We start from the raw sequence: 19,525 nt of genomic DNA on the forward strand, positions 1-19,525 counted from the left end.
GGAGGAAAAGGAGCGGCCGCAACACGAGAAGATGGTGAACCTGATCGGCGACGAGGATGACGTACGATGTGGAGGAGCGGCAGGCCCGGGCCATGCGGGAGGTGTGCGAGAGGGGCTACGCCGAGGCCGAAGACACCTACCTGATCCGGTTGACGGACCAGGACGTCGGCTTCATCATGTCGTGGGGGACGGGCTACCTTGGTGAAGGCCTCAGCGTCGACTGGTATGAATGGCACGCTCAGGAGCTGGTGGAGGAAAAGGAGCGGCCGCAGCACGAGAAGATGGTGAACCTGATCGGCGACGAGGACGACGTATGATGTGGAGGAGCGGCAGGCTCGGGCCATGCGGGAGCTGTGCGAGAGGGGCTACGTCGAGGCCGAAGCCACCTACCTGGACGACGACGAGGAGTACATAGACGAGTCCAACGAGTGGGGCAGGATACAGTGGGAGAGACTCGAGGCAGCCTTGCTCGCATGAAAGTCGCCGCCGAGGAGTCCGAGGAGGAGCAGGTGGACGACGACGACGACTACTACTCTTTTTTTAGGGGGCTATCTCATTTTTCTGTGGTGTATCCGTGTATGGTTGTATGCTATGCCAACTCTCTGCTTGCTTACATTGTGGTTCCACGCCGATTTTTTTTTATCGCCGCACGCTCAAGACGGGAGACCTTGGAAGGAAGGCCTCGGAAGGAACAAGAAGAACATCAGACGTTGGAGGGATTGGGGAGATTCAGAAAAATCAGGCGCCTGCCCTATAGGAGCTCCTATATAAGTTTTTTTTTTTTTGCAAGGAAGCTTCTACTCCCTCCGTTCGCAAATATTTGTCTTTTTAGAGATTTCAAATGGACTACCACATACAGATGTATATAGACATATTTTAGATTGTAGATTCACTCATTTTGCTTCGTATGTAGTCACTTATTAAAATCTCTAGAAAGACAAATGTTTAGGAACGGAGGGAGTATATAACTTTAACTAGACAATAACTCGCGCGTTGCAGCGGGATGGTAGTTGTAGTGGTAGTGTAATAAACAATTTGAAAGAGAGGGATGCATCATAAGAAGAAAAAGAGTAAGTCCAGTCCCGCCACCTTGTTGTTCCTATCTCGGCACCGACGCTGTCCACGGTCACAACAATCAGTGCCATCATCTTCCCGCACCAATGTTAGCCTCTGAACCTTTAGGTATGTACAGTCGTATAGTATCCACGTTGGTCTGGGGTCCGCGGAGAGATCGAGCAAGGGAAGGAAAAAAAACATGAATTCTCGTCAAATGATGAGGTCATTGCTATTTATTAGAAGAACTCATCTGAGAAGGACATGTTAAGGTTGTGACTCAATGTTTCACAACCAAAAACTGCAGGTGTGTGTGTCACGAAAGGATTAAATCTATTATTATAAATAAAAGTTCACCGGAAGTACGAAGCAACTTAATTAAAAATAATAAAAATTACATCAAAAAATTTAGACCACCAAACAACCATTACTACCGGCACAATGAGCCGTGACGCGTCGTTGTCGCCACTCCTCTACTGAAGCCGGCTTGACCTTGTCGATGGCAGTCGGAAAGTCTTCGTGCACCTGCTCGTAAGGACCAGCGCCCGAGAGTCGTAGTCGTCGCTGTTGAACACTTGCATAAATCTGAAGCACCTGACAGCAAATCTCGCCACATGATCGAGAAGCCCTAAGCTCACTATTCAAGGTGGCAGCAGGAATCTACACCGAAACTCCAACAACTACAACCAGACGGACAAATTCAAGAAGGATCGGAGCCCGGATGACACTCAAAAAAGAAGCGTCACCATCCACCTGAGTGCTGCACCTACGAGAACAAAAATACCTAACCTAAACTACTAACCGAAGTGAAGGCACCAGGATTCCTCTCCGTGTCATCCGCTGTCGGAGCGGCAGACAGAGGGGAGGCGAATCCACTGGCTCGTCGGTGAAGTCTGAAGGGGAGAGTTTGCCCTAGCCGCCTAGTGATAGCAAAGAGTAATTCTACCATATAAAACCATGTGTTTGACCAGACGTGGAGTTTTTGCGCCCGAGCTCACATGCTCCCTCATGAACAGTAAAATCGAAAAAATAGTATTTTTTAAACAACTCTATTTTTTATAAACATTGAGGAATGTTTTCATAGCACGCAAAAAGTTATGATGAAATGATATTTGTGGAAATGTGAAAAAAAACATAAAATTGATGCTTCAAAAAGACTGTTGTTCGAAGCATTTTGGAGCATCGATTTTATCACAAATTTTTGCACGCAGTGAAAGCATTCATTAATATTTATCACACAAAAATCGGAATTTTTTGATTTCATTTTTACTATTTTTCAATTTTACTGTTCATGAGGGAGCATGTGAGCTCGGGATTAAAAGAGCACTTTCGGGGTTTGGCCCCTCGAAGTTACCAAGTTGAACAAATCACCATTAGTTCTGGTCTAAGTATTAGGGCTTCACTAATTAAGGGGATTCTAAAAAGAATTTTGGAGGATTCCTGTTCTCGGGGTGGTTTGATTCGTAGGACTGCAAACCATAAAAAAAATTCCTTAGAATTCAGTTGCACTATATTCCATAAGAGATTGTCATCCAGACCATCTTTGAAAGAATATAAGTTTTTCATGTGCACAATCGGTCAAACATCCTTATAATCTTGTAGTATGCAAGGTAACATTTCACTATATTCTACATTTTTTATGTTCCCGTGTTTTGGAAATCCTGCGAATTAAAGAGGTCGGTAATTGTTTTGCTGAATAGCCAACATTGTACGCGTCAATGTCACCTAGGCCCGTGAACCAGATGGCACGAACCATCCCTCGCTCTAATCTCTACTAGCGCAGATCCATGTGTCCCCTACTCAAGTTGGCCTGGCCCGCCATGAACTCTGCATTCACCCTGTGCCATCGTGGACACCCATCCGCCACATACCATCACGCTCGCACCGACACACTCGTTGTAGCCCCTACACATTGGATTCCCAACGAGGTGGTGGAGGCTGGCTAGGCCGTGCGGGAGGTCGTCGCTGAGCGGCAAATCTAAGTCCTTGCACGCCACAGTTCACCTTCCTATAATAAACCGTGTCAATGGGTTTGTTAACGGTGTTTGTCGAGACTATATAGGGGGCTAAACATCCGGTTTTATAGTTCGGGTTTATGTAATCGAACCACGAAACCTCGCCTTCTTTCAGTTCGCATCCTTTTTTTGCAAGCTTTGCAGATTGATTGACATTTCGAATGGAAGAGACATGTCGGAATCGGTTGATTGACAGTTCGCCTTCCTACAATAAGCCGTGTAAATAGGTTTGTTGATGGTGTTTGTCGAGACTATAGGGGGTTAGACATCCGATTGGGAGAGAAATGTCGAAATCGGGACAGCCGTTGGATCACAAGGTGAACGGACGAGATCATTCCTCTGCTCACTCCTCTTATACAAGTGGCCTCGCCAAGCTAAACCCATTGCCCTGCTCGATCTCGCGTCCCCTCCCCCACCCCCCAAACCCTTCCCCGATGGCCGCCGCCGCCGCCGCGCTCCGCCGGGCCCTCGCGCCGGCACCGGCGCTCCTCCTCCGCCGCCAGGCCCTCGTGCGCCTCCTCTCCACGCAGGCCCAGTCCTCCACCGCCCCCACCATCAGCCCCGCCGAGCTCGTCCGCATCAAGAACTCCATCCGCAGCGCCGCCACGCCGCCCGACGAGCTCGCCGCCCTCTTCCTTAAAGGCATCCCGCACCCGCCCTTCCTCGGCGACCGCTCCATCTTCTCCCTCGCCGTCTCCCGCCTCACCGCCGCCGCCCGCCCCGACCTCGTCTCCTCCGTGCTCTCCGCCTCCCTCACCGCCCTCCCGGCGCCGCACCCCTCCGAGGGCTTCCTCATCCGCCTCATCGCGCTCTACGCCGCCGCCGGCATGCCCACCCACTCCCTCTCCACCTTCCGCCTCGTCGTGCCCCCCTCCGACCGCGCCCTCTCCGCCCTCCTCGCCGCCTACCACGACGCCGGCCAGCCCGCCCGCGCCATCGAGGCCTTCCGCGACCTCCCGGCCGAGCTCTCCATCACGCCGGGCGTCGTGTCCCACAACGTGCTCCTCAAGTGCATGGTCGCCACGGGGGACGTCGCCGGCGCCCGCCAGGTGTTCGACGGAATGCCCGACAAGGCCGGCGTGCTGCCAGACATAGTCTCCTGCAACGAGATGCTCAAGGGGTACCTCAAGACAGGTGACTATGCCGCGTTCGACCTGCTGCTCAAGGAGGTCACTGGCGGCAAGAGGCGGCTCAAGCCCAACGTCACCACCTACAAGCTCCGAATGTCCGCCCTCTGCGCCAAGGGCAGGAGCTTCGAGGCCGAGGAGCTGCTGGACGCCATGGGCGCCAACGGCGTCCCGCCTAACCGGGAGTGCTTCAACACTGTCATCGGCGGGCTCTGCAAGGAGGGAGAGGTGGGCGCTGCGGTGGCGCTGTTCAAGAGGATGCCGGAGGTGCCCAGACTCAACGGGAAAGGTGTGTCGCCCAACTTCGAGACCTATATCATGTTGATCGAGGCGCTGGTCGAAAACAACGCGTTTGTCCCTGCCCTGGAGGTGTGCAAGGAGTGCCTGGCCAACAAGTGGGCGCCGCCGTTCGAGGCTGTCAAGGGTCTGATCCAAGGGTTGGTGAAGAGCAGGAAGGTGAAGCATGCCAAGGAGCTGGGCATGGCGATGAAGAAGGCCGCCAAGGGTGATGCCAAGGAGGAGTGGGAGAAGGTTGAGGCGGACGCCTTCCAGCTCGCGCTCGCCGAGATGAAAGCGTAACTCGCCGCCTGCTTGGGACAGTATGTTGTCGCCTGCAAGCAGGTGATAAGTTATCGTTTTCTTCTTGCACTTGAAATCTATTAGCCGTTTGTGTTTCTTCATGTGCTTGTGGCCGGTTGACTCCAGCAGTTCCTCTGGTTCAGGGCACAAGATAGATCATCTTTTCTCATATAAGGTATTTGCATTTCAAACTACTGGGAGCTCTGCTGTCGCCTCGCCTGTAGGTGGGCATTATTAAACTTCAGTTACCAGATGCAGTCTGTACCACTTCTTTATCATCACAATTCACCTCTAGCTTGGTGCTTTAGATATTGTTCTCTGTGTAACTTTGGGAGCAGTTGGCACCTTCTGAACCTGTAGACCTCTCACGATCCAAGCACTATAGAGAGAAGTCATATATGTTTGTTGCCTTTGTACTGCTCATTTAAAGGATTGAATCAACCGATTGTTTGATTTCATAATTCAGCATGTAGGCTGCGTGAGAATAATTTGCTGTGCTGCGCAGGAATCATTTGGTCCGGCTATACGAGCATGTGTACGCAATGTAGTCTGCTTCACGCATATATGGTCTTGAATTCAGGATTATGTTAGTTCACTTGTAGATCCATTCGTCGGAGCGGTTGCCGCCGCCGGCGGAGTCGACGTCGATGAAGATGCTGACGGCCTTGCCGATGCGGGGGCGGTCCTTGGTGGTCTCGAGGGAGTTGCGGACGTGGGCGACGGCGCCCCAGGAGCGGAGCGTGTTGGCCACGTCGTCCAGGCGGAGCAGGTACTCCTCCTCCGTCAGCGGGAAGGAGCGCTGCTCCCGGTACTTCCACATCACGTTCATCGCCAGCAGGTTCCGCCCCATGAACTCCTGCAGTTGCAGTTGCAGTGCAGCTTCCTCCATTATCGTATGTTGCTTCCAAATTCCTCTGTGTGAGAAAGGTGTGTCCTGACCTTGCGGATGAGCGTCACGTCGTAGCTCCGCCCGTAGCGCTTCCGGATGAGCGTGGCCAGGTCGAGCCCGCTGAAGCCGTCGTCGCCCGGCGCCCCCACCAGCCGCTCCAGCTCCTCCCGGTTCCGCCTCGACGACGCCGACGACGACGACGTCCCCTGCAATCGATCAGCCAGCTTTCTGTTCGTCAGCACTCGACGTGCACGCACGCAACAAGATTAGTAGTATACCTCCTCGTCGTCTTTTCTTCGCTTCTTCTCTTGGTCGTCGTCGTCGTCGTCGTCTTTGCCGCTGCTGGATTCGCCGCCGCCGTCGGCGACGGCCCTGACCGGGACGACGGCGCCGCGGCGGAAGGAGCCGGAAGATGGCCTCCTGGTGCGGCTAGGAGGATTTGCGATGAGTGCGAGCTGGGACGAGCTGCTCCGCCGTGGACATAATAAAATGTCGTGTTGATGGTGGTGATGGATTATGCGAAGGTTCTGGGGGTTGCCGCTGGAGAGCACATTCATCATGGAGCTCGACCGATCGATCGATCGATCACCACGACTGGACAGGACAACCCCAGGATCAGGATGGATGGATCGATCGACTTGTCCGGTCTGTCTGGAGGATGGAGGGACGACTATTGTCAACGGGGAGGCTATTGTCAGCACGAAGCACAACCACAATATATGTATGAACAAGTTGTAAAAAAAAAAATTTACACTATGTGTGTACCAAAAAAAAAGGAACAGAGGAGTCTGGAATCAGCACTATCTTGGCCAACTGTACTGACACTGAAGATATAAGTGAGGATGTAATAGAGCACAAGAAAGGGCATTTGGTCTAGTGGTATGATTCTCGCTTAGGGTGCGAGAGGTCCCGAGTTCAATTCTCGGAATGCCCCCAATTTTATTTTATCTTTTTCCTTCAATTCTTTTTAACTCTTGTTCCCCACACCACATGTAAGAACACAACAAAGGATATTTTTTTTAACTCTTCTTCCAAACACACTGATGAACACTCTCAGTATGGTGCTTTTGCAGCAATACAGAACAAATATATGGATGGATGGAAATCCTCCACGCAACCACACTGAACAAATGGAGGAATTAAACAAACCTGAATCAGCATGCATGCTGATGCAGATATACTAGTGAATAATCTAAAGGAATAATTGGCAACCAAAAACACAAACAAACAAGAAACCAAGTTTACCCAGGAGAGCTGAGCGGAGTAATTAATCAGGCAGCCAGGTAATTTCTACTTACCTCGGAAGCTTTTTCAGATCAAATCCCCGTGCGTCCGGCCGGCCGGCAGAGTTGGCGCGAGCACCACTGCTTAAGAAGAAGAAGAAGAAGAAGAAGAAGAAGAAGAGGAGGAGGAGGAGATGCTCGGTCGATTGCTTCAGAGGAGGTAGAGGGCGAGAAGGAAAGTTCAGAAGAGGAGAAGAGGAGGAAATCCCCAAGTTTAGCTTTTTGGTAGGCTTGCGTGACGCCACACCCACAGCCACACCAGTGAGCAGACCAAACTCAAGGATGGATGGATGCGTGGTGGCAGACGCAGCGGGGACGCTCACCACCACATTTTCTTTCTTTCTTTCTTTCTTTCTTTCTTTTCCTCCCTCTTCTTTCTCTCGGAAAAAATTAAAAAATAAATACAAGAGCACGCCCATGAGGGGGTTTCTTGATTAATTACCACAACATGTATTCACTTACTTGCTCATCTACTAAATGTTTTCTTCATTTTTTTCCAGCGGGTTCGTTTTACCGGGCCGGATTAATATCTCTAGCACTATTTTTTTCCCCTCTCTCTCGGATTCCGTTTTGCGAGAGCGGAGCACCTCGATCGGTACGACCCTTCCCTTTCTCTTTCTGTACACGCACGCACTCTACATAGAATTGTGGTAGCAGTAGCTTTTTTTGGGCGAGAAATACTCCATCGGTCCCTCCCTCGTCCGAAATTAGTTCAAGCACAAACGGGCGTGTCTAGCACTAAAATGCGTCCAGATACATCTGTTTGGGCGTTAATTTATTCCAGGCGGAGGGAGTATAATCGTGGTAGCTACTGGTAGTACTGGCATGCACCGGCCAACCCGTGAATGAGATATTTCTCGTTATTGATATGATATTATTCAACTGTTAATATGAAATTAATTGTGCGCTGTAAATTGATCTGATAACTCTTCAAGGAATCTTGGTTACAAGTCTGTACAAGCAACAACTCAAATGGAAGCATTTTGTAGGCCTTCTACTCCTGTCTTATTCTCTCTGTATTCTATATGGGCATGGTTTGCGAATATTCAATTCGGTGCCCGGACTCATGCGGACATGGTAAACGTAAAATAAATAATAATAGAAAAAAAAGCATGGGTGCAGATGCACTCAAGAGCCTAAACGCCGCTTTCATAGTTTTTTTTTTTTTTGTTTTCTGCGTTTCTTTAGCAGATTTCATTTTTTTATTTTTCATTCTTTTCTTTTGAGTTTCGGGGTTCCTGGTTTCTTACCGGGTTCCTTAATTTTTTTTCTGTTTCCTTTATCTTTCAAAAAAATTTCAATGTATATCTAATTTTTTTCACACACATTGTACACTTTTCTCGTAGAGAAAACATTGTTTTTATACAGATTGCTTTTTCAAAGATATATTTTGATGTCTACTTTTTTTTCATACACATTATACATTTTCCGTATACATTTTTTTACATGTAGACACCTTTCAAATATATGATTAACATTTTCTCAAATCCAGGTTATGAAAAAAAATTAAATACATGTTAAACATTTTCAGATAGCGATTAAAATATGTTTTAGCTACGTGAATGCCTTTACATTGTAGAAACATATTTTAAGTGTCACGACCATATTTTTTGAAATGCGCGAACATTTTGTTAAATTTATGGTACATTGTATAATGGTAAAGTATTGTTTTTACATTGTAGGAGTATACATATTTTTAAAAATTCCACGTACATTTTTTGAAAATCATGAACTTTTTTCTAAATGTCACAAGTATTTTGTAATTATATCAACATTTTTTAAAATATACACATTTTTTACACAGTGTTAACATTAAATTTGCTGTTTTTAAAATTTGAAGTAATTTAAATTTGGGCGGCGCTAGCTTCGGTCAAACGTCAAGCGGGATATATCAACTCGGCCTAAAAGCACAGCCCCCCCCCCCACCCACCCACCTACCCCCGCGGACGCGGAGTATCTAAGCTTGAGCTCAAATGAGTTCGGATGAACAGTAAAACCAAAGAAGGTGAAAAGAAATAAAAAAATCCTAATTTTTTTCTGGTAAACTTTGACAACTGTTCTAAGTTTTTGCAAATTTTCATCATGAGATCACATTCGTGGAAGGAATAAAAAAAATTGATGCTTCAAAAATGTTATTTTCGAAAGCATTTTGGAGCACTGACTTTTATTTTTGGCCACGCCTTCCATGAATGTGATCTCATGATAAAAATTTGCAAACACTTAGAACATTTGTCAAAGTTTACTAAAAAAATCAGATTTTTTCTATTTTTTGCAAGACTGTTCAGTGGAGCTCAGAAGGGTACTTTTGCCCCCCCCCCTCCTATAATATGTAGGAAATTCCTTTTTCGCTCCTACTCTCAATCCTAGTGCCAAAAGACTACTTCTCGGATGACTGAAATTTCCCCTCCAAACCACCACCGTCGTCCATTTTCAGCTCCACTGCTGATGTAGTTATCCAATTAGGATCTTGAAGAACCCACCCCCGACGGCCATGGTGACGAGCCCTGTGTCAGTGACTACTACCGTGGAGGCACCACCTCGCTATGCCACATCATTATCATCCATGAGCTCTGCAACGAGATCCATCTACACTAAGTACGTCAGACGTGTTGGCAGAGGCAGAGGTGGAGATGCTTACGGACGACGAGGCGACTAAGAACCAAGAGCTCCAACCGCACGACGAGGCGTAGATTCAAGATGGAGGAGGATGGGGTTCACCTCGAGGGAGGGGGTTAGGGTGGAGGCATAGGAGCGCACTATCAAGGAGTCGCGATAGGACTACCGCCGTGAGCTCGATACCACGAGCACCTCGCCCGCATGGAGAGCTTTGCGGATGGGCGGTCCACCGCCGAGGAGTCACATGCTGAGTATCGCCTTGATACCTGATACCATAAGCACATGGCTCCGACATAGAGCGCTTGGCGAATAAGGGGTGCACCATCAAGGCGCCGCAAAGCCGAGTACTACCGCGAGTCCTGGTACCGTGACCACGTCGCCGCCTAGTGCCTACACGGTGGTATGTTTTAAATCTCCACAGTTGATTCAATTAAGGGGGATGTACCGAAGCAGATGACTGTACATATATACATAATCAAGGAAAATAATAATCGAAGAGAGTGAGTGGCACTAGTTTATGTCTTCTTCCTCTAATTTCTTTTATTTAAGCACAAGCCTTGAACATGTGGCGCAAGTATGGACCGAACCTCTGACAGAGGGAAACTTGTCGAAAATCAGTCCATGCATGCAAAAGAGTTAATACCACGATTGGTACATAAACTTGTAGGGGTGGGACCAGTTTCATACAAAAACTAAAAAACCCCACAAAACTAGTCCTCCAACTTGACTGTTGTAACAAATTCATACAAAACCACCCCGAACTGCACACGTGGCGCGCCAGGTAGGCTCTGTCTGGCCCGAAGTGTGTTTTTACAAAAAAAAACTCGCGCTTTAGCAATTTCGCAGACAAGTCCATACCTCCGACAGAAAACCCCCTGGTCGTCGGCCCCGATGCAAACCCCTTAGAAAATCTTTCCTTCTTTCGCCCGTCATGTCCTCCTCATCTGCTCCTGCTCCTGTGAGGCGACGCCGCCGTCGGCCTCATCGGCGGCGACACAAGGCGCCATGGAGCCGCGGCGTAGGGAACCCGGCAAGTGGCCTCCTGAATACGGTAAGCACTCCTCTGCCTCCTCTGCCTCCTCCTTTGCTTCCCTTGTTCCTGCCGACGGAGTGGTTAGGTTTTTTAGGCCGATCATGCCGATGTAGTGTGAATTTTGGGTCGATCTGCTCACTAGGGTTGGTTGTGTGCGTCCCCAGGGTTCGTAGGGGAAGTAGTTTCCATGAGCTTGTCTAGGGTTTCTTGATGCTGATTTGGGGAATTCGTGGGGTCAATCAAGGGCAATGTGAGGGGATTTGACCTAGGGTTTTGGGTAGCATACAGGGAAAGGGGGGTCCTTTAGGTCAGAGAGGAAAGAGGTCATGTGTTGATGTGATTTTATTGTTCACATATTCAGAGATTATATGCTATTGTTGCACTGAACTGTAAATGCGCTGTAAAATGTGATGAAAGGGTGGTCTTTCAGTCGATATTTCAGTGAAAAAATGCTTACTTTCTCTGTTTGGCAACAGTAAAAGCTTTTTTGAGATGAAAGGCATCATTTTTACTATTGTTTTGTGATGAAAGGGTGGTCTTTTAGTTGATATTCAGTACATATTTCTGTTTGAAAATCATGTACAGATTCAGTTAGAGTTTGAGCACTGTACTTTTTCAGTTGAAACTATGATTCAGTTAGAGTTGAATGTGTTGTGCACTGAAAATTCCATGTGTTGATTATTGCAGTGACAAATGGAGAAGCTAGCCAGTTTTTCTCAGTGGAGTTTGAGCACAATGGAATTTTCTTGGGGGAATGCATAGGTGGAGAATTGAAGTTCTCTTACATTGGGTGCAGTCATGAAGCTTTTGACTACTGTCATTCAGACACATGGTCACTCACTGGGGATGATCAAGTATTGCTTGGCAAGGATGGACTATGACCCTACAGACCCTCAAATCAAAGTGTACTGGATTTTGCCAGATAAAGACTATGGTGATGGCCTGCTATGTGTGAACAATCCAGATGTTATAGCTGCTATGGTGAGGTCCAGCAGAGAAGCCAAGACATTGGATTTGCTAGTTGATGAGGAGAACAAGATTCAGACATTATATCCTGATATCATACTAAAAGGATGCCCAACTGCAGATGGAAATGAGGATGAAGAAGAAGAAGAGGATGCAGATCATGATGCAGAGAATGCAGAGGAAGGAGAGGATGGCGAGGCAGATCATGATGCAGAGAATGCAATGGAAGGAGAGGATGCAGAGGCAGATCATGATGCAGATGCAAAGAATGTAGATAATGTAGTTGAAAACAATGATAGAGAAGAAGAGTTGAATGAAACTGACTCAGACTTTTATGAGAGTGACTATGATTGTGAAGATGGAGATGATGATTTGTTTGCTCAGAATGTGGACAAATCATTGAATGACAACAATGAAGAAGAGGAAGAGATATTTGAGGAGGAAGATCCACTGGATGATGATGAGCTCAACCTGTCAAAAGATGAGTTGGAGAAGTTGAAATATACATTCAGAACATTCAATGCAGAAATGGACATGAGCAACCCAATCTTCAGGGTTGGGCAAGTATTTGGAGAAATGAAAGAGCTAAGGGAAGCATCCACTGCATACACAGTCAAAAACAGAGTGAAAATCATTAAAGCTAGAAATGAGGCAGAGAGATTCATTGGTGTGTGTCAACCTGATTGCCCTTGGAGGTTGAAAGCATCTAGAGACAATAGAACAGGAAGCATTGTCATCAGAGAGTACAATGGAGAGCACACCTGTCAGAAAACATGGGATTCCAAGTGCTTGACAGTAAAGTACCTGACTGAGATATTTATGGATGAGTTCAGAGACAACAAGAGCATGGACTTGGGTACATTTGGAAGAAAACTTCAGCAGAAGTTCAAGCTTAATCCAGTGAGAATGAAGCTTGGCAGGGCCAGGAGTGTTGCACTTAAGATCATACATGGTGATGAGAAAGCATAATACAGCCAGTTGTGGGACTATGGACAAGAACTGAGGAGAAGTAATCCAGGGAGCAAATTCATTGTTTGCACAACCGAAGTGAAGGAAATAGGTGACCTGCTTCCAAAAGATCACCTATCTTCACTATATTGGTCCTATGATGCCTGCAAGAGAGGTTTCCTGAGGGGGTGCAGGCCAATTCTATTTGTTGATGGGTGTCACCTGAAGAGCGAATACAAGGGTGTGCTGCTTACAGCTGTTGGGATTGATCCCAATGATTGCATATTTCCAATTGCAATGGGCATGGTGGAGGTGGAGTCAACTTACTCTTGGGAATGGTTTCTCACCACTTTGAAGAATGATTTAAACATCATTAACACCTCCCCTTTCACTATAATGAGTGACAAGCAAAAGGTGTGTTCCATTTGTCCAAACATGTTGTTGTTGCATATTTCCATATGGTGTTGTTGTCTCACTGTTTATGAACTAATTTTGCAGGGTTTGATCAATGCTGTTGAGAAGATATGGCCAGATGCAGAACACAGATTTTGTGTTGACATCTTTATCAAAACTTCCACCAGAAGTTCAAAGGAGAAACACTGAAGAATATGTTGTGGGCCATTGCTAGGTCAACTAATGTGGACAAGTGGACCTTGAACAGAGAGAAGCTGAGGGCACAGAACTTGGAGGCATATAATTGGTTGGATGGCAAGCCCCCCAACCAGTGGGTGAAAGCATACTTCAGAGATTTCCCCAAGTGTGACATCTTGTTGAACAACATGCAGAGGTGTACAACAGGTAAACTTCAGTTAGTTCACTTTTCTAGCAAACAAGTTTAGTTATGTTTAACACATAAAACTTCAGTTCAGGTAATCTTGCAGTGTCACTGAGTTCCGACAAAATTTTACTATGTCTCTCTTGCAGCTACATCTTGGATGCAAGAGAACTGTGTGTTATATCAATGCAAGAATGCATAACACATAAAATTATTGTGAGGCATGACAAAAAGTACAAAGAAGCTTCAGAAAAGTGGACTGGACTTATCTACCCCAAGATTAGGAAGAAACTGGACAAGAATGCAGAGTACTCAGGTAACTGCTTTCCAACACATTCAGGACTTGGCATTTATGGTGTTGAATCAGGCAACAACAAGTATGTTGTGGATATTCCAGCAAGAACTTGTGATTGCAAAAAAAATCAATTGGATGGCATCCCTTGCAATCATGTGATTGCCTGTTGTAGAGCTGATAGGATTGACCCTGAAACATTGGTTCACAAGTGCTATAGCATAGAAAACAATCTAAAGGCATATGGGCACAACATCATGCCTATGAGGGACAGGAAAAGCTGGGAAAAGATGAATGGCATTCCCTGTTGGAAATATGCCCTAGAGGCAATAATAAAAGGGGTTATTATTATATTTCCTTGTTCATGATAATTGTCTTTTATTCATGCTATAACTGTATTATCCGGAAATCGTAATACACGTGTGAATACACAGACCATAACATGTCCCTAGTGAGCCTCTAGTTGACTAGCTCGTTGGTCAACAGATAGTCATGGTTTCCTGACAATGGACATTAGATGTCATTGACAACGGGATCACATCATTAGGAGAATGATGTGATGGAGAAGACCCAATCCTAAGCATAGCAGAAGATCGTGTAGTTCGTTTTGCTAGAGCTTTTTCAATGTCAAGTATCTCTTCCTTAGACCATGAGATCGTGTAACTCCCGGATACCGTAAGAGTGCTTTGGGTGTACCAAACGTCACAATGTAACTGGGTGACTATAAAGGTGCACTACAGGTATCTCCAAAAGTGTCTGTTGGGTTGACACGGATCGAGACTGGGATTTGTCACTCCGTATGACGGAGAGGTATCTCTGGGCCCACTCGGTAATGCATCATCATAATGAGCTCAAAGTGACCAAGTGTTTGGTCACGGGATCATGCATTATGGTACGAGTAAAGTGACTTGCCGGTAACGAGACTGAACGAGGTATTGGGATACCGACGATCGAGTCTCGGGCAAGTAACATATCGTCTGACAAAGGGAATTGCATACGGGTTTGATTGAATCCTCGACATCGTGGTTCATCCGATGACATCATCGAGGAGCATGTGGGAGCCAACATGGGTATCCAGATCCCGCTGTTGGTTATTGACCGGAGAGCCATCTCGGTCATGTCTGCGTGTCTCTCGAACCTGTAGGGTGTACACACTTAAGGTTCGGTGACGCTAGGGTTATTAGGAAGACTTGTATGTGATTACCGAATGTTGTTCGGAGTCCCGGATGAGATCCCGGACGTCACGAGGAGTTCCGGAATGGTCCGGAGGTAAAGATTTATATATGGGAAGTTGTCATGCGGACATCGGAAAGTTTCGGGGGCATATCGGTATTGTACCGGGGCCACCGGAGGGGTTCCGGGGGTCCACCGGGAGGGGCCACCCCTCTTGGTGGGCCACATGGGCCGCGTGGGGCAGGGAACCAGCCTCTGGAGGGCTGGGCGCCCCCCCCTTGGGCCCATGCGCCTAGGGTTGGGGGGGAACCCTAAGGGGGCGCACCCCCTTTGCTTGGGGGGCAAGCCCCCTCCCTGGCCGCCCCCCTCTAGATCTCATCTAGAGGGGGCCGTCCCCCTTCCCCCTTCCCCTATAAATGGAGGGGTGAGGGGAGGGCTGAACACCTGATCCAAGGTGCAGCCCCTCCCCTCCCCAACACCTCTCCTCCTCTGTTATGCGCTTGGCGAAGGCCTGTCGGAGTACTGCCTCTCCACCATCATCACGCCGTCATGCTGCTGCTGGAGCCTTCTTCCTCAACCTCTCCTTCCCCCTTGATGGATCAAGAAGGAGGAGACGTCGTCCGTACCGTATGTGTGTTGAACGCGGAGGTGCTGTCCGTTCAGCACTTGGTCATCGGTGATCTGAATCACGGCGAGTACGACTCCATCATCACCGTTCTCTCGAACGCTTCCGCACGCAATCTACAAGTGGTATGTAGATGCAATCTCTCTCCCATGACTCGTTGCTTAGATGAACTCATAGATGGATCTTGGTGAAACCGTAGGAAATTTTTTAATTTTCTGCAACGTTCCCCAACAGTGGCATCATGAGCTAGGTCTATGCGTAGTTCTCTATTGCACGAGTAGAACACAATTCTGTTGTGGGCGTAGATCTTGTCAACTTGCTTGCCGCTACTAGTCTCATCTTGCTTCAGCGGTATTGTGGGATGAAGCGGCCCGGACCAACCTTACACGTACGCTTACGTGAGACCGGTTCCACTGACTGACATGCACTAGTTGCATAAGGTGGTTGGCGGGTTTCTGTCTCTCCCACTTTAGTTGCAGCGATTCGATGAAAAGGGTCCTTATGAAGGGTAAATAGAAGTTGACAAAATCACGTTGTGGTTATTCGTAGGTAAGAAAACGTTCTTGCTAGAACCCAATTGCAGCCACGTAAAAGATGCAACAACAATTAGAGGACGTCTAACTTGTTTTTGCAGCAATTGTCATGTGATGTGATATGGCCAGGAGTTGTGATGAATGATGAATGATATATTGTGATGTATGAGATCATGTTCTTGTAATAGGAATCACGACTTGCATGTCGATGAGTATGACAACCGGCAGGAGCCATAGGAGTTGTCTTTATTTTTTGTATGACCTGCGTGTCATTGAAGAACGCCATGTAAATTACTTTACTTTATTGCTAAACGCGTTAGCCATAGAAGTAGAAGTAGTCGTTGGCGTGACAACTTCATGAAGACACAATGATGGAGATCATGATGATGGAGATCATGGTGTCATGCCGGTGACGAAGATGATCATGGAGCCCCGAAGATGGAGATCGAAGGAGCTATATGATATTGGCCATATCATGTCACTACTATATAATTGCATGTGATGTTTATTATGTTTTATGCATCTTGTTTACTTAGAACGGTGGTAGTAAATAAGATGATCCCTTATAATAATTTCAAGAAAGTGTTCCCCCTAACTGTGCACCGTTGCTAGAGTTCGTCGTTTCGAAGCACCACGTGATGATCGGGTGTGATAGATCCTTACGTTCACATACAACGGGTGTAAGACAGATTTACACATGCAGAACACTTAGGGTTAACTTGACGAGCCTAGCATGTACAGACATGGCCTCGGAACACCGAGACCGAAAGGTCGAACACGAGTCGTATGGAAGATACGATCAACATGGAGATGTTCACCGATGATGACTAGTCCGTCTCACGTGATGATCGGACACGGCCTAGTCGACTCGGATCGTGTAACACTTAGATGACTAGAGGGCTGTCAAATCTGAGTGGGAGTTCATTCAATAATTTGATTAGATGAACTTAATTATCATGAACTTAGTCTAAAACCTTTGCAAATATGTCTTGTAGATCAAATGGCCAATGCTCATGTCAACATGAACTTCAACGCGTTCCTAGAGAAAACCAAGCTGAAAGATGATGGCAGCAACTATACGGACTGGGTCCGGAACCTGAGGATCATCCTCATAGCTGCCAGGAAACAATATGTCCTAGAAGGACCGCTAGGTGATGCACCCGTCCCAGAGAACCAATACATTATGAATGCTTGGCAGTCTCGCGCTGATGATTACTCCCTCATTCAGTGCGGCATGCTTTACAGCTTAGAACTGGGGCTCCAAAAGCGTTTTGAGCAACACGGAGCATATGAGATGTTCGAGGAGCTGAAACTAGTTTTCCAAGCTCATGCCCGGGTCGAGAGATATGAAGTCTCCGACAAGTTCTATAGTTGTAAGATGGAGGAAAATAGTTCTATCAGTGAGCATATACTCAAAATGTCTGGGTTGCACAACCGCCTGTCCCAGCTGGACATTAACCTCCCGGATGAGGCGGTCATTGACAGAATCCTTCAGTCGCTCCCACCAAGCTACAAGAGCTTTGTGATGAACTACAATATGCAGGGGATGGTGAAGACCATTCCTGAAGTATTTTCAATGCTGAAGTCAGCAGAGGTTGAAATCAAGAAAGAACATCAAGTGTTGATGGTCAATAAGACCACTAAGTTCAAGAAGGGCAAGGGTAAGAAGAACTTCAAGAAGGACGGCAAAGATGTTGCCGCGCCAGGTAAGCCAGTTGCCGGGAAGAAGTCAAAGAATGGACCCAAGCCTGAAACTGAGTGCTTTTATTGCAAGGGGAAGGGTCACTGGAAGGGAACTGCCCCAAATACTTAGCGGACAGAAAGGCCGGCAACACTAAAGGTATATTTGATATACATGTAATTGATGTGTACCTTACCAGTACTCGTAGTAACTCCTGGGTATTTGATACCGGTGTCGTTGCTCACATTTGTAACTCACAGCAAGAGCTGCGGAATAAGCGGAGACTGGCGAAGGACGAGGTGACGATGCGCGTCGGGAATGGTTCCAAGGTCGATGTGATCGCCGTCGGCATGCTACCTCTACATTTACCTACGGGATTAGTTTTAAACCTCAATAATTGTTATTTAGTGCCAAGTTTGAGCATGAACATTGTATCTGGATCTCGTTTAATACGAGATGGCTACTCATTTAAATCCGAGAATAATGGTTGTTCTATTTATATGAGAGATATGTTTTATGGTCATGCCCCGATGGTCAATGGTTTATTCTTAATGAATCTCGAACGTAATGTTACACATATTCATAGCGTGAATACCAAAAGATGTAAAGTTGATAATGATAGTCCCACATACTTGTGGCACTGCCGCCTTGGTCACATTGGTGTCAAGCGCATGAAGAAGCTCCATGCTGATGGACTTTTAGAGTCTCTCGATTATGAATCATTTGACACATGTGACCATGCCTCATGGGCAAAATGACCAAGACCTCATTCTCCGGAACAATGGAGCGAGCAACCAACTTGTTGGAAATCATACATACCGATGTGTGCGGTCCAATGAGCGTTGAGACTCGCGGAGGATATCGTTATGTTCTCACTCTCACTGGTGACTTGAGTAGATATGGGTATGTCTACTTGATGAAACACAAGTCTGAGACCTTTGAAAAGTTCAAGGAATTTCAGAATGAAGTAGAGAATCAACATGACCGAAAGATAAAATTCTTACGATTGGATCATGGAGGAGAATATTTAAGTCACGAATTTGGTACACACTTAAGAAAATGTGGAATCGTTTCACAACTCACGCCGCCTGGAGCACCTCAGCGTAACGGTGTGTCCGAACGTCGTAATCGCACTCTATTGGATATGGTGCGATCTATGATGTCTCTTACCGATTTACCGCTATCATTTTGGGGATACGCTCTAGAGATAGCTACATTCACTTTAAATAGGGCACCGTCTAAATCCGTTGAGACGACACCGTATGAATTATGGTTTGGGAAGAAACCTAAGCTGTCGTTTCTAAAAGTTTGGGGATGCGATGCTTATGTCAAGAAACTTCAACCTGAAAAGCTCGAACCCAAGTCGGAAAAATGCGTCTTCATAGGATACCCTAAAGAAACCATTGGGTATACCTTCTACTTAAGATCCGAGGGCAAGATCTTTGTTGCCAAGAACGGATCCTTTCTGGAAAAAGAGTTTCTCTCGAAAGAAGTAAGTGGGAGGAAAGTAGAACTTGATGAAGTACTACCTCTTGAATGGGATAATAGTGCAGCTCAGGAAAATGTTCCTGTGATGCCTACACCAACTGAAGAGGAAAATAATGATGATGATCAAGGTACTTCGGATCAAGTTGCTACTGAACTTCGTAGGTCCACAAGGACACGTTCCGCACCAGAGTGGTACAGCAACCCTGTCCTGGAAATCATGTTGTTGGACAACGGTGAACTTCGAACTATGAAGAAGCAATGGCGGGCCCAGATTCCAACAAATGGCTTGAAGCCAAGAAATCCGAGATAGAATCCATGTATGAAAACAAAGTATGGACTTTGACAGACTTGCCCGATGAACGGCGAGCGATAGAAAACAAATGGATCTTTAAGAAGAAGACGGACGCGGATGGTAATATTACCGTCTATAAAGCTCGACTTGTCGCTAA

At 46.8% G+C, this 19,525-nt stretch overlaps 2 protein-coding genes and 1 non-coding gene across 3 annotated transcripts; 2 read left to right on the forward strand and 1 right to left on the reverse strand.

Annotated features, from left to right (window-relative positions):
* The first annotated feature begins 3,455 nt into the window (after positions 1-3,455).
* LOC123140114 (pentatricopeptide repeat-containing protein At1g61870, mitochondrial) lies at positions 3,456-5,215 on the forward strand. Its single transcript, XM_044559845.1, has one exon. The coding sequence runs from the start codon at positions 3,503-3,505 to the stop codon at positions 4,772-4,774; it is 1,272 nt and encodes a 423-aa protein (XP_044415780.1). The 5' UTR covers positions 3,456-3,502; the 3' UTR covers positions 4,775-5,215.
* On the reverse strand, positions 5,170-7,293 carry LOC123140115 (uncharacterized). The gene is made up of 4 exons (XM_044559846.1): positions 6,962-7,293; positions 5,942-6,314; positions 5,714-5,869; positions 5,170-5,630 (listed from the first exon to the last, which is right to left on the reverse strand). Exons 2-4 carry the CDS (start codon positions 6,221-6,223, stop codon positions 5,367-5,369), a joined length of 702 nt encoding a protein of 233 aa, XP_044415781.1. The 5' UTR covers positions 6,224-6,314; positions 6,962-7,293; the 3' UTR covers positions 5,170-5,366.
* On the forward strand, positions 6,526-6,597 carry TRNAP-AGG (transfer RNA proline (anticodon AGG)). The gene has a single exon. It is a non-coding gene; the product is annotated as a tRNA-Pro (tRNA).
* Positions 7,294-19,525: the final 12,232 nt, after the last annotated feature.

This window comes from Triticum aestivum, chromosome 6B, assembly GCF_018294505.1.
Source record: "Triticum aestivum cultivar Chinese Spring chromosome 6B, IWGSC CS RefSeq v2.1, whole genome shotgun sequence".
NCBI lineage: Eukaryota > Viridiplantae > Streptophyta > Magnoliopsida > Poales > Poaceae > Triticum > Triticum aestivum.

Coding starts and splice junctions, on each gene's coding strand:
- LOC123140115 (XM_044559846.1), bottom strand. CDS start 6,223: ATGATGAATGTGCTCTCCAGCGGCAACCCCCAGAACCTTCGCATAATC. Junction 5,870..5,941: donor GAAGAAAAGACGACGAGGAG/GTATACTACTAA, acceptor GATCGATTGCAG/GGGACGTCGTCGTCGTCGGC. Junction 5,631..5,713: donor ACGTGACGCTCATCCGCAAG/GTCAGGACACAC, acceptor CTGCAACTGCAG/GAGTTCATGGGGCGGAACCT.
- LOC123140114 (XM_044559845.1), top strand. CDS start 3,503: ATGGCCGCCGCCGCCGCCGCGCTCCGCCGGGCCCTCGCGCCGGCACCG.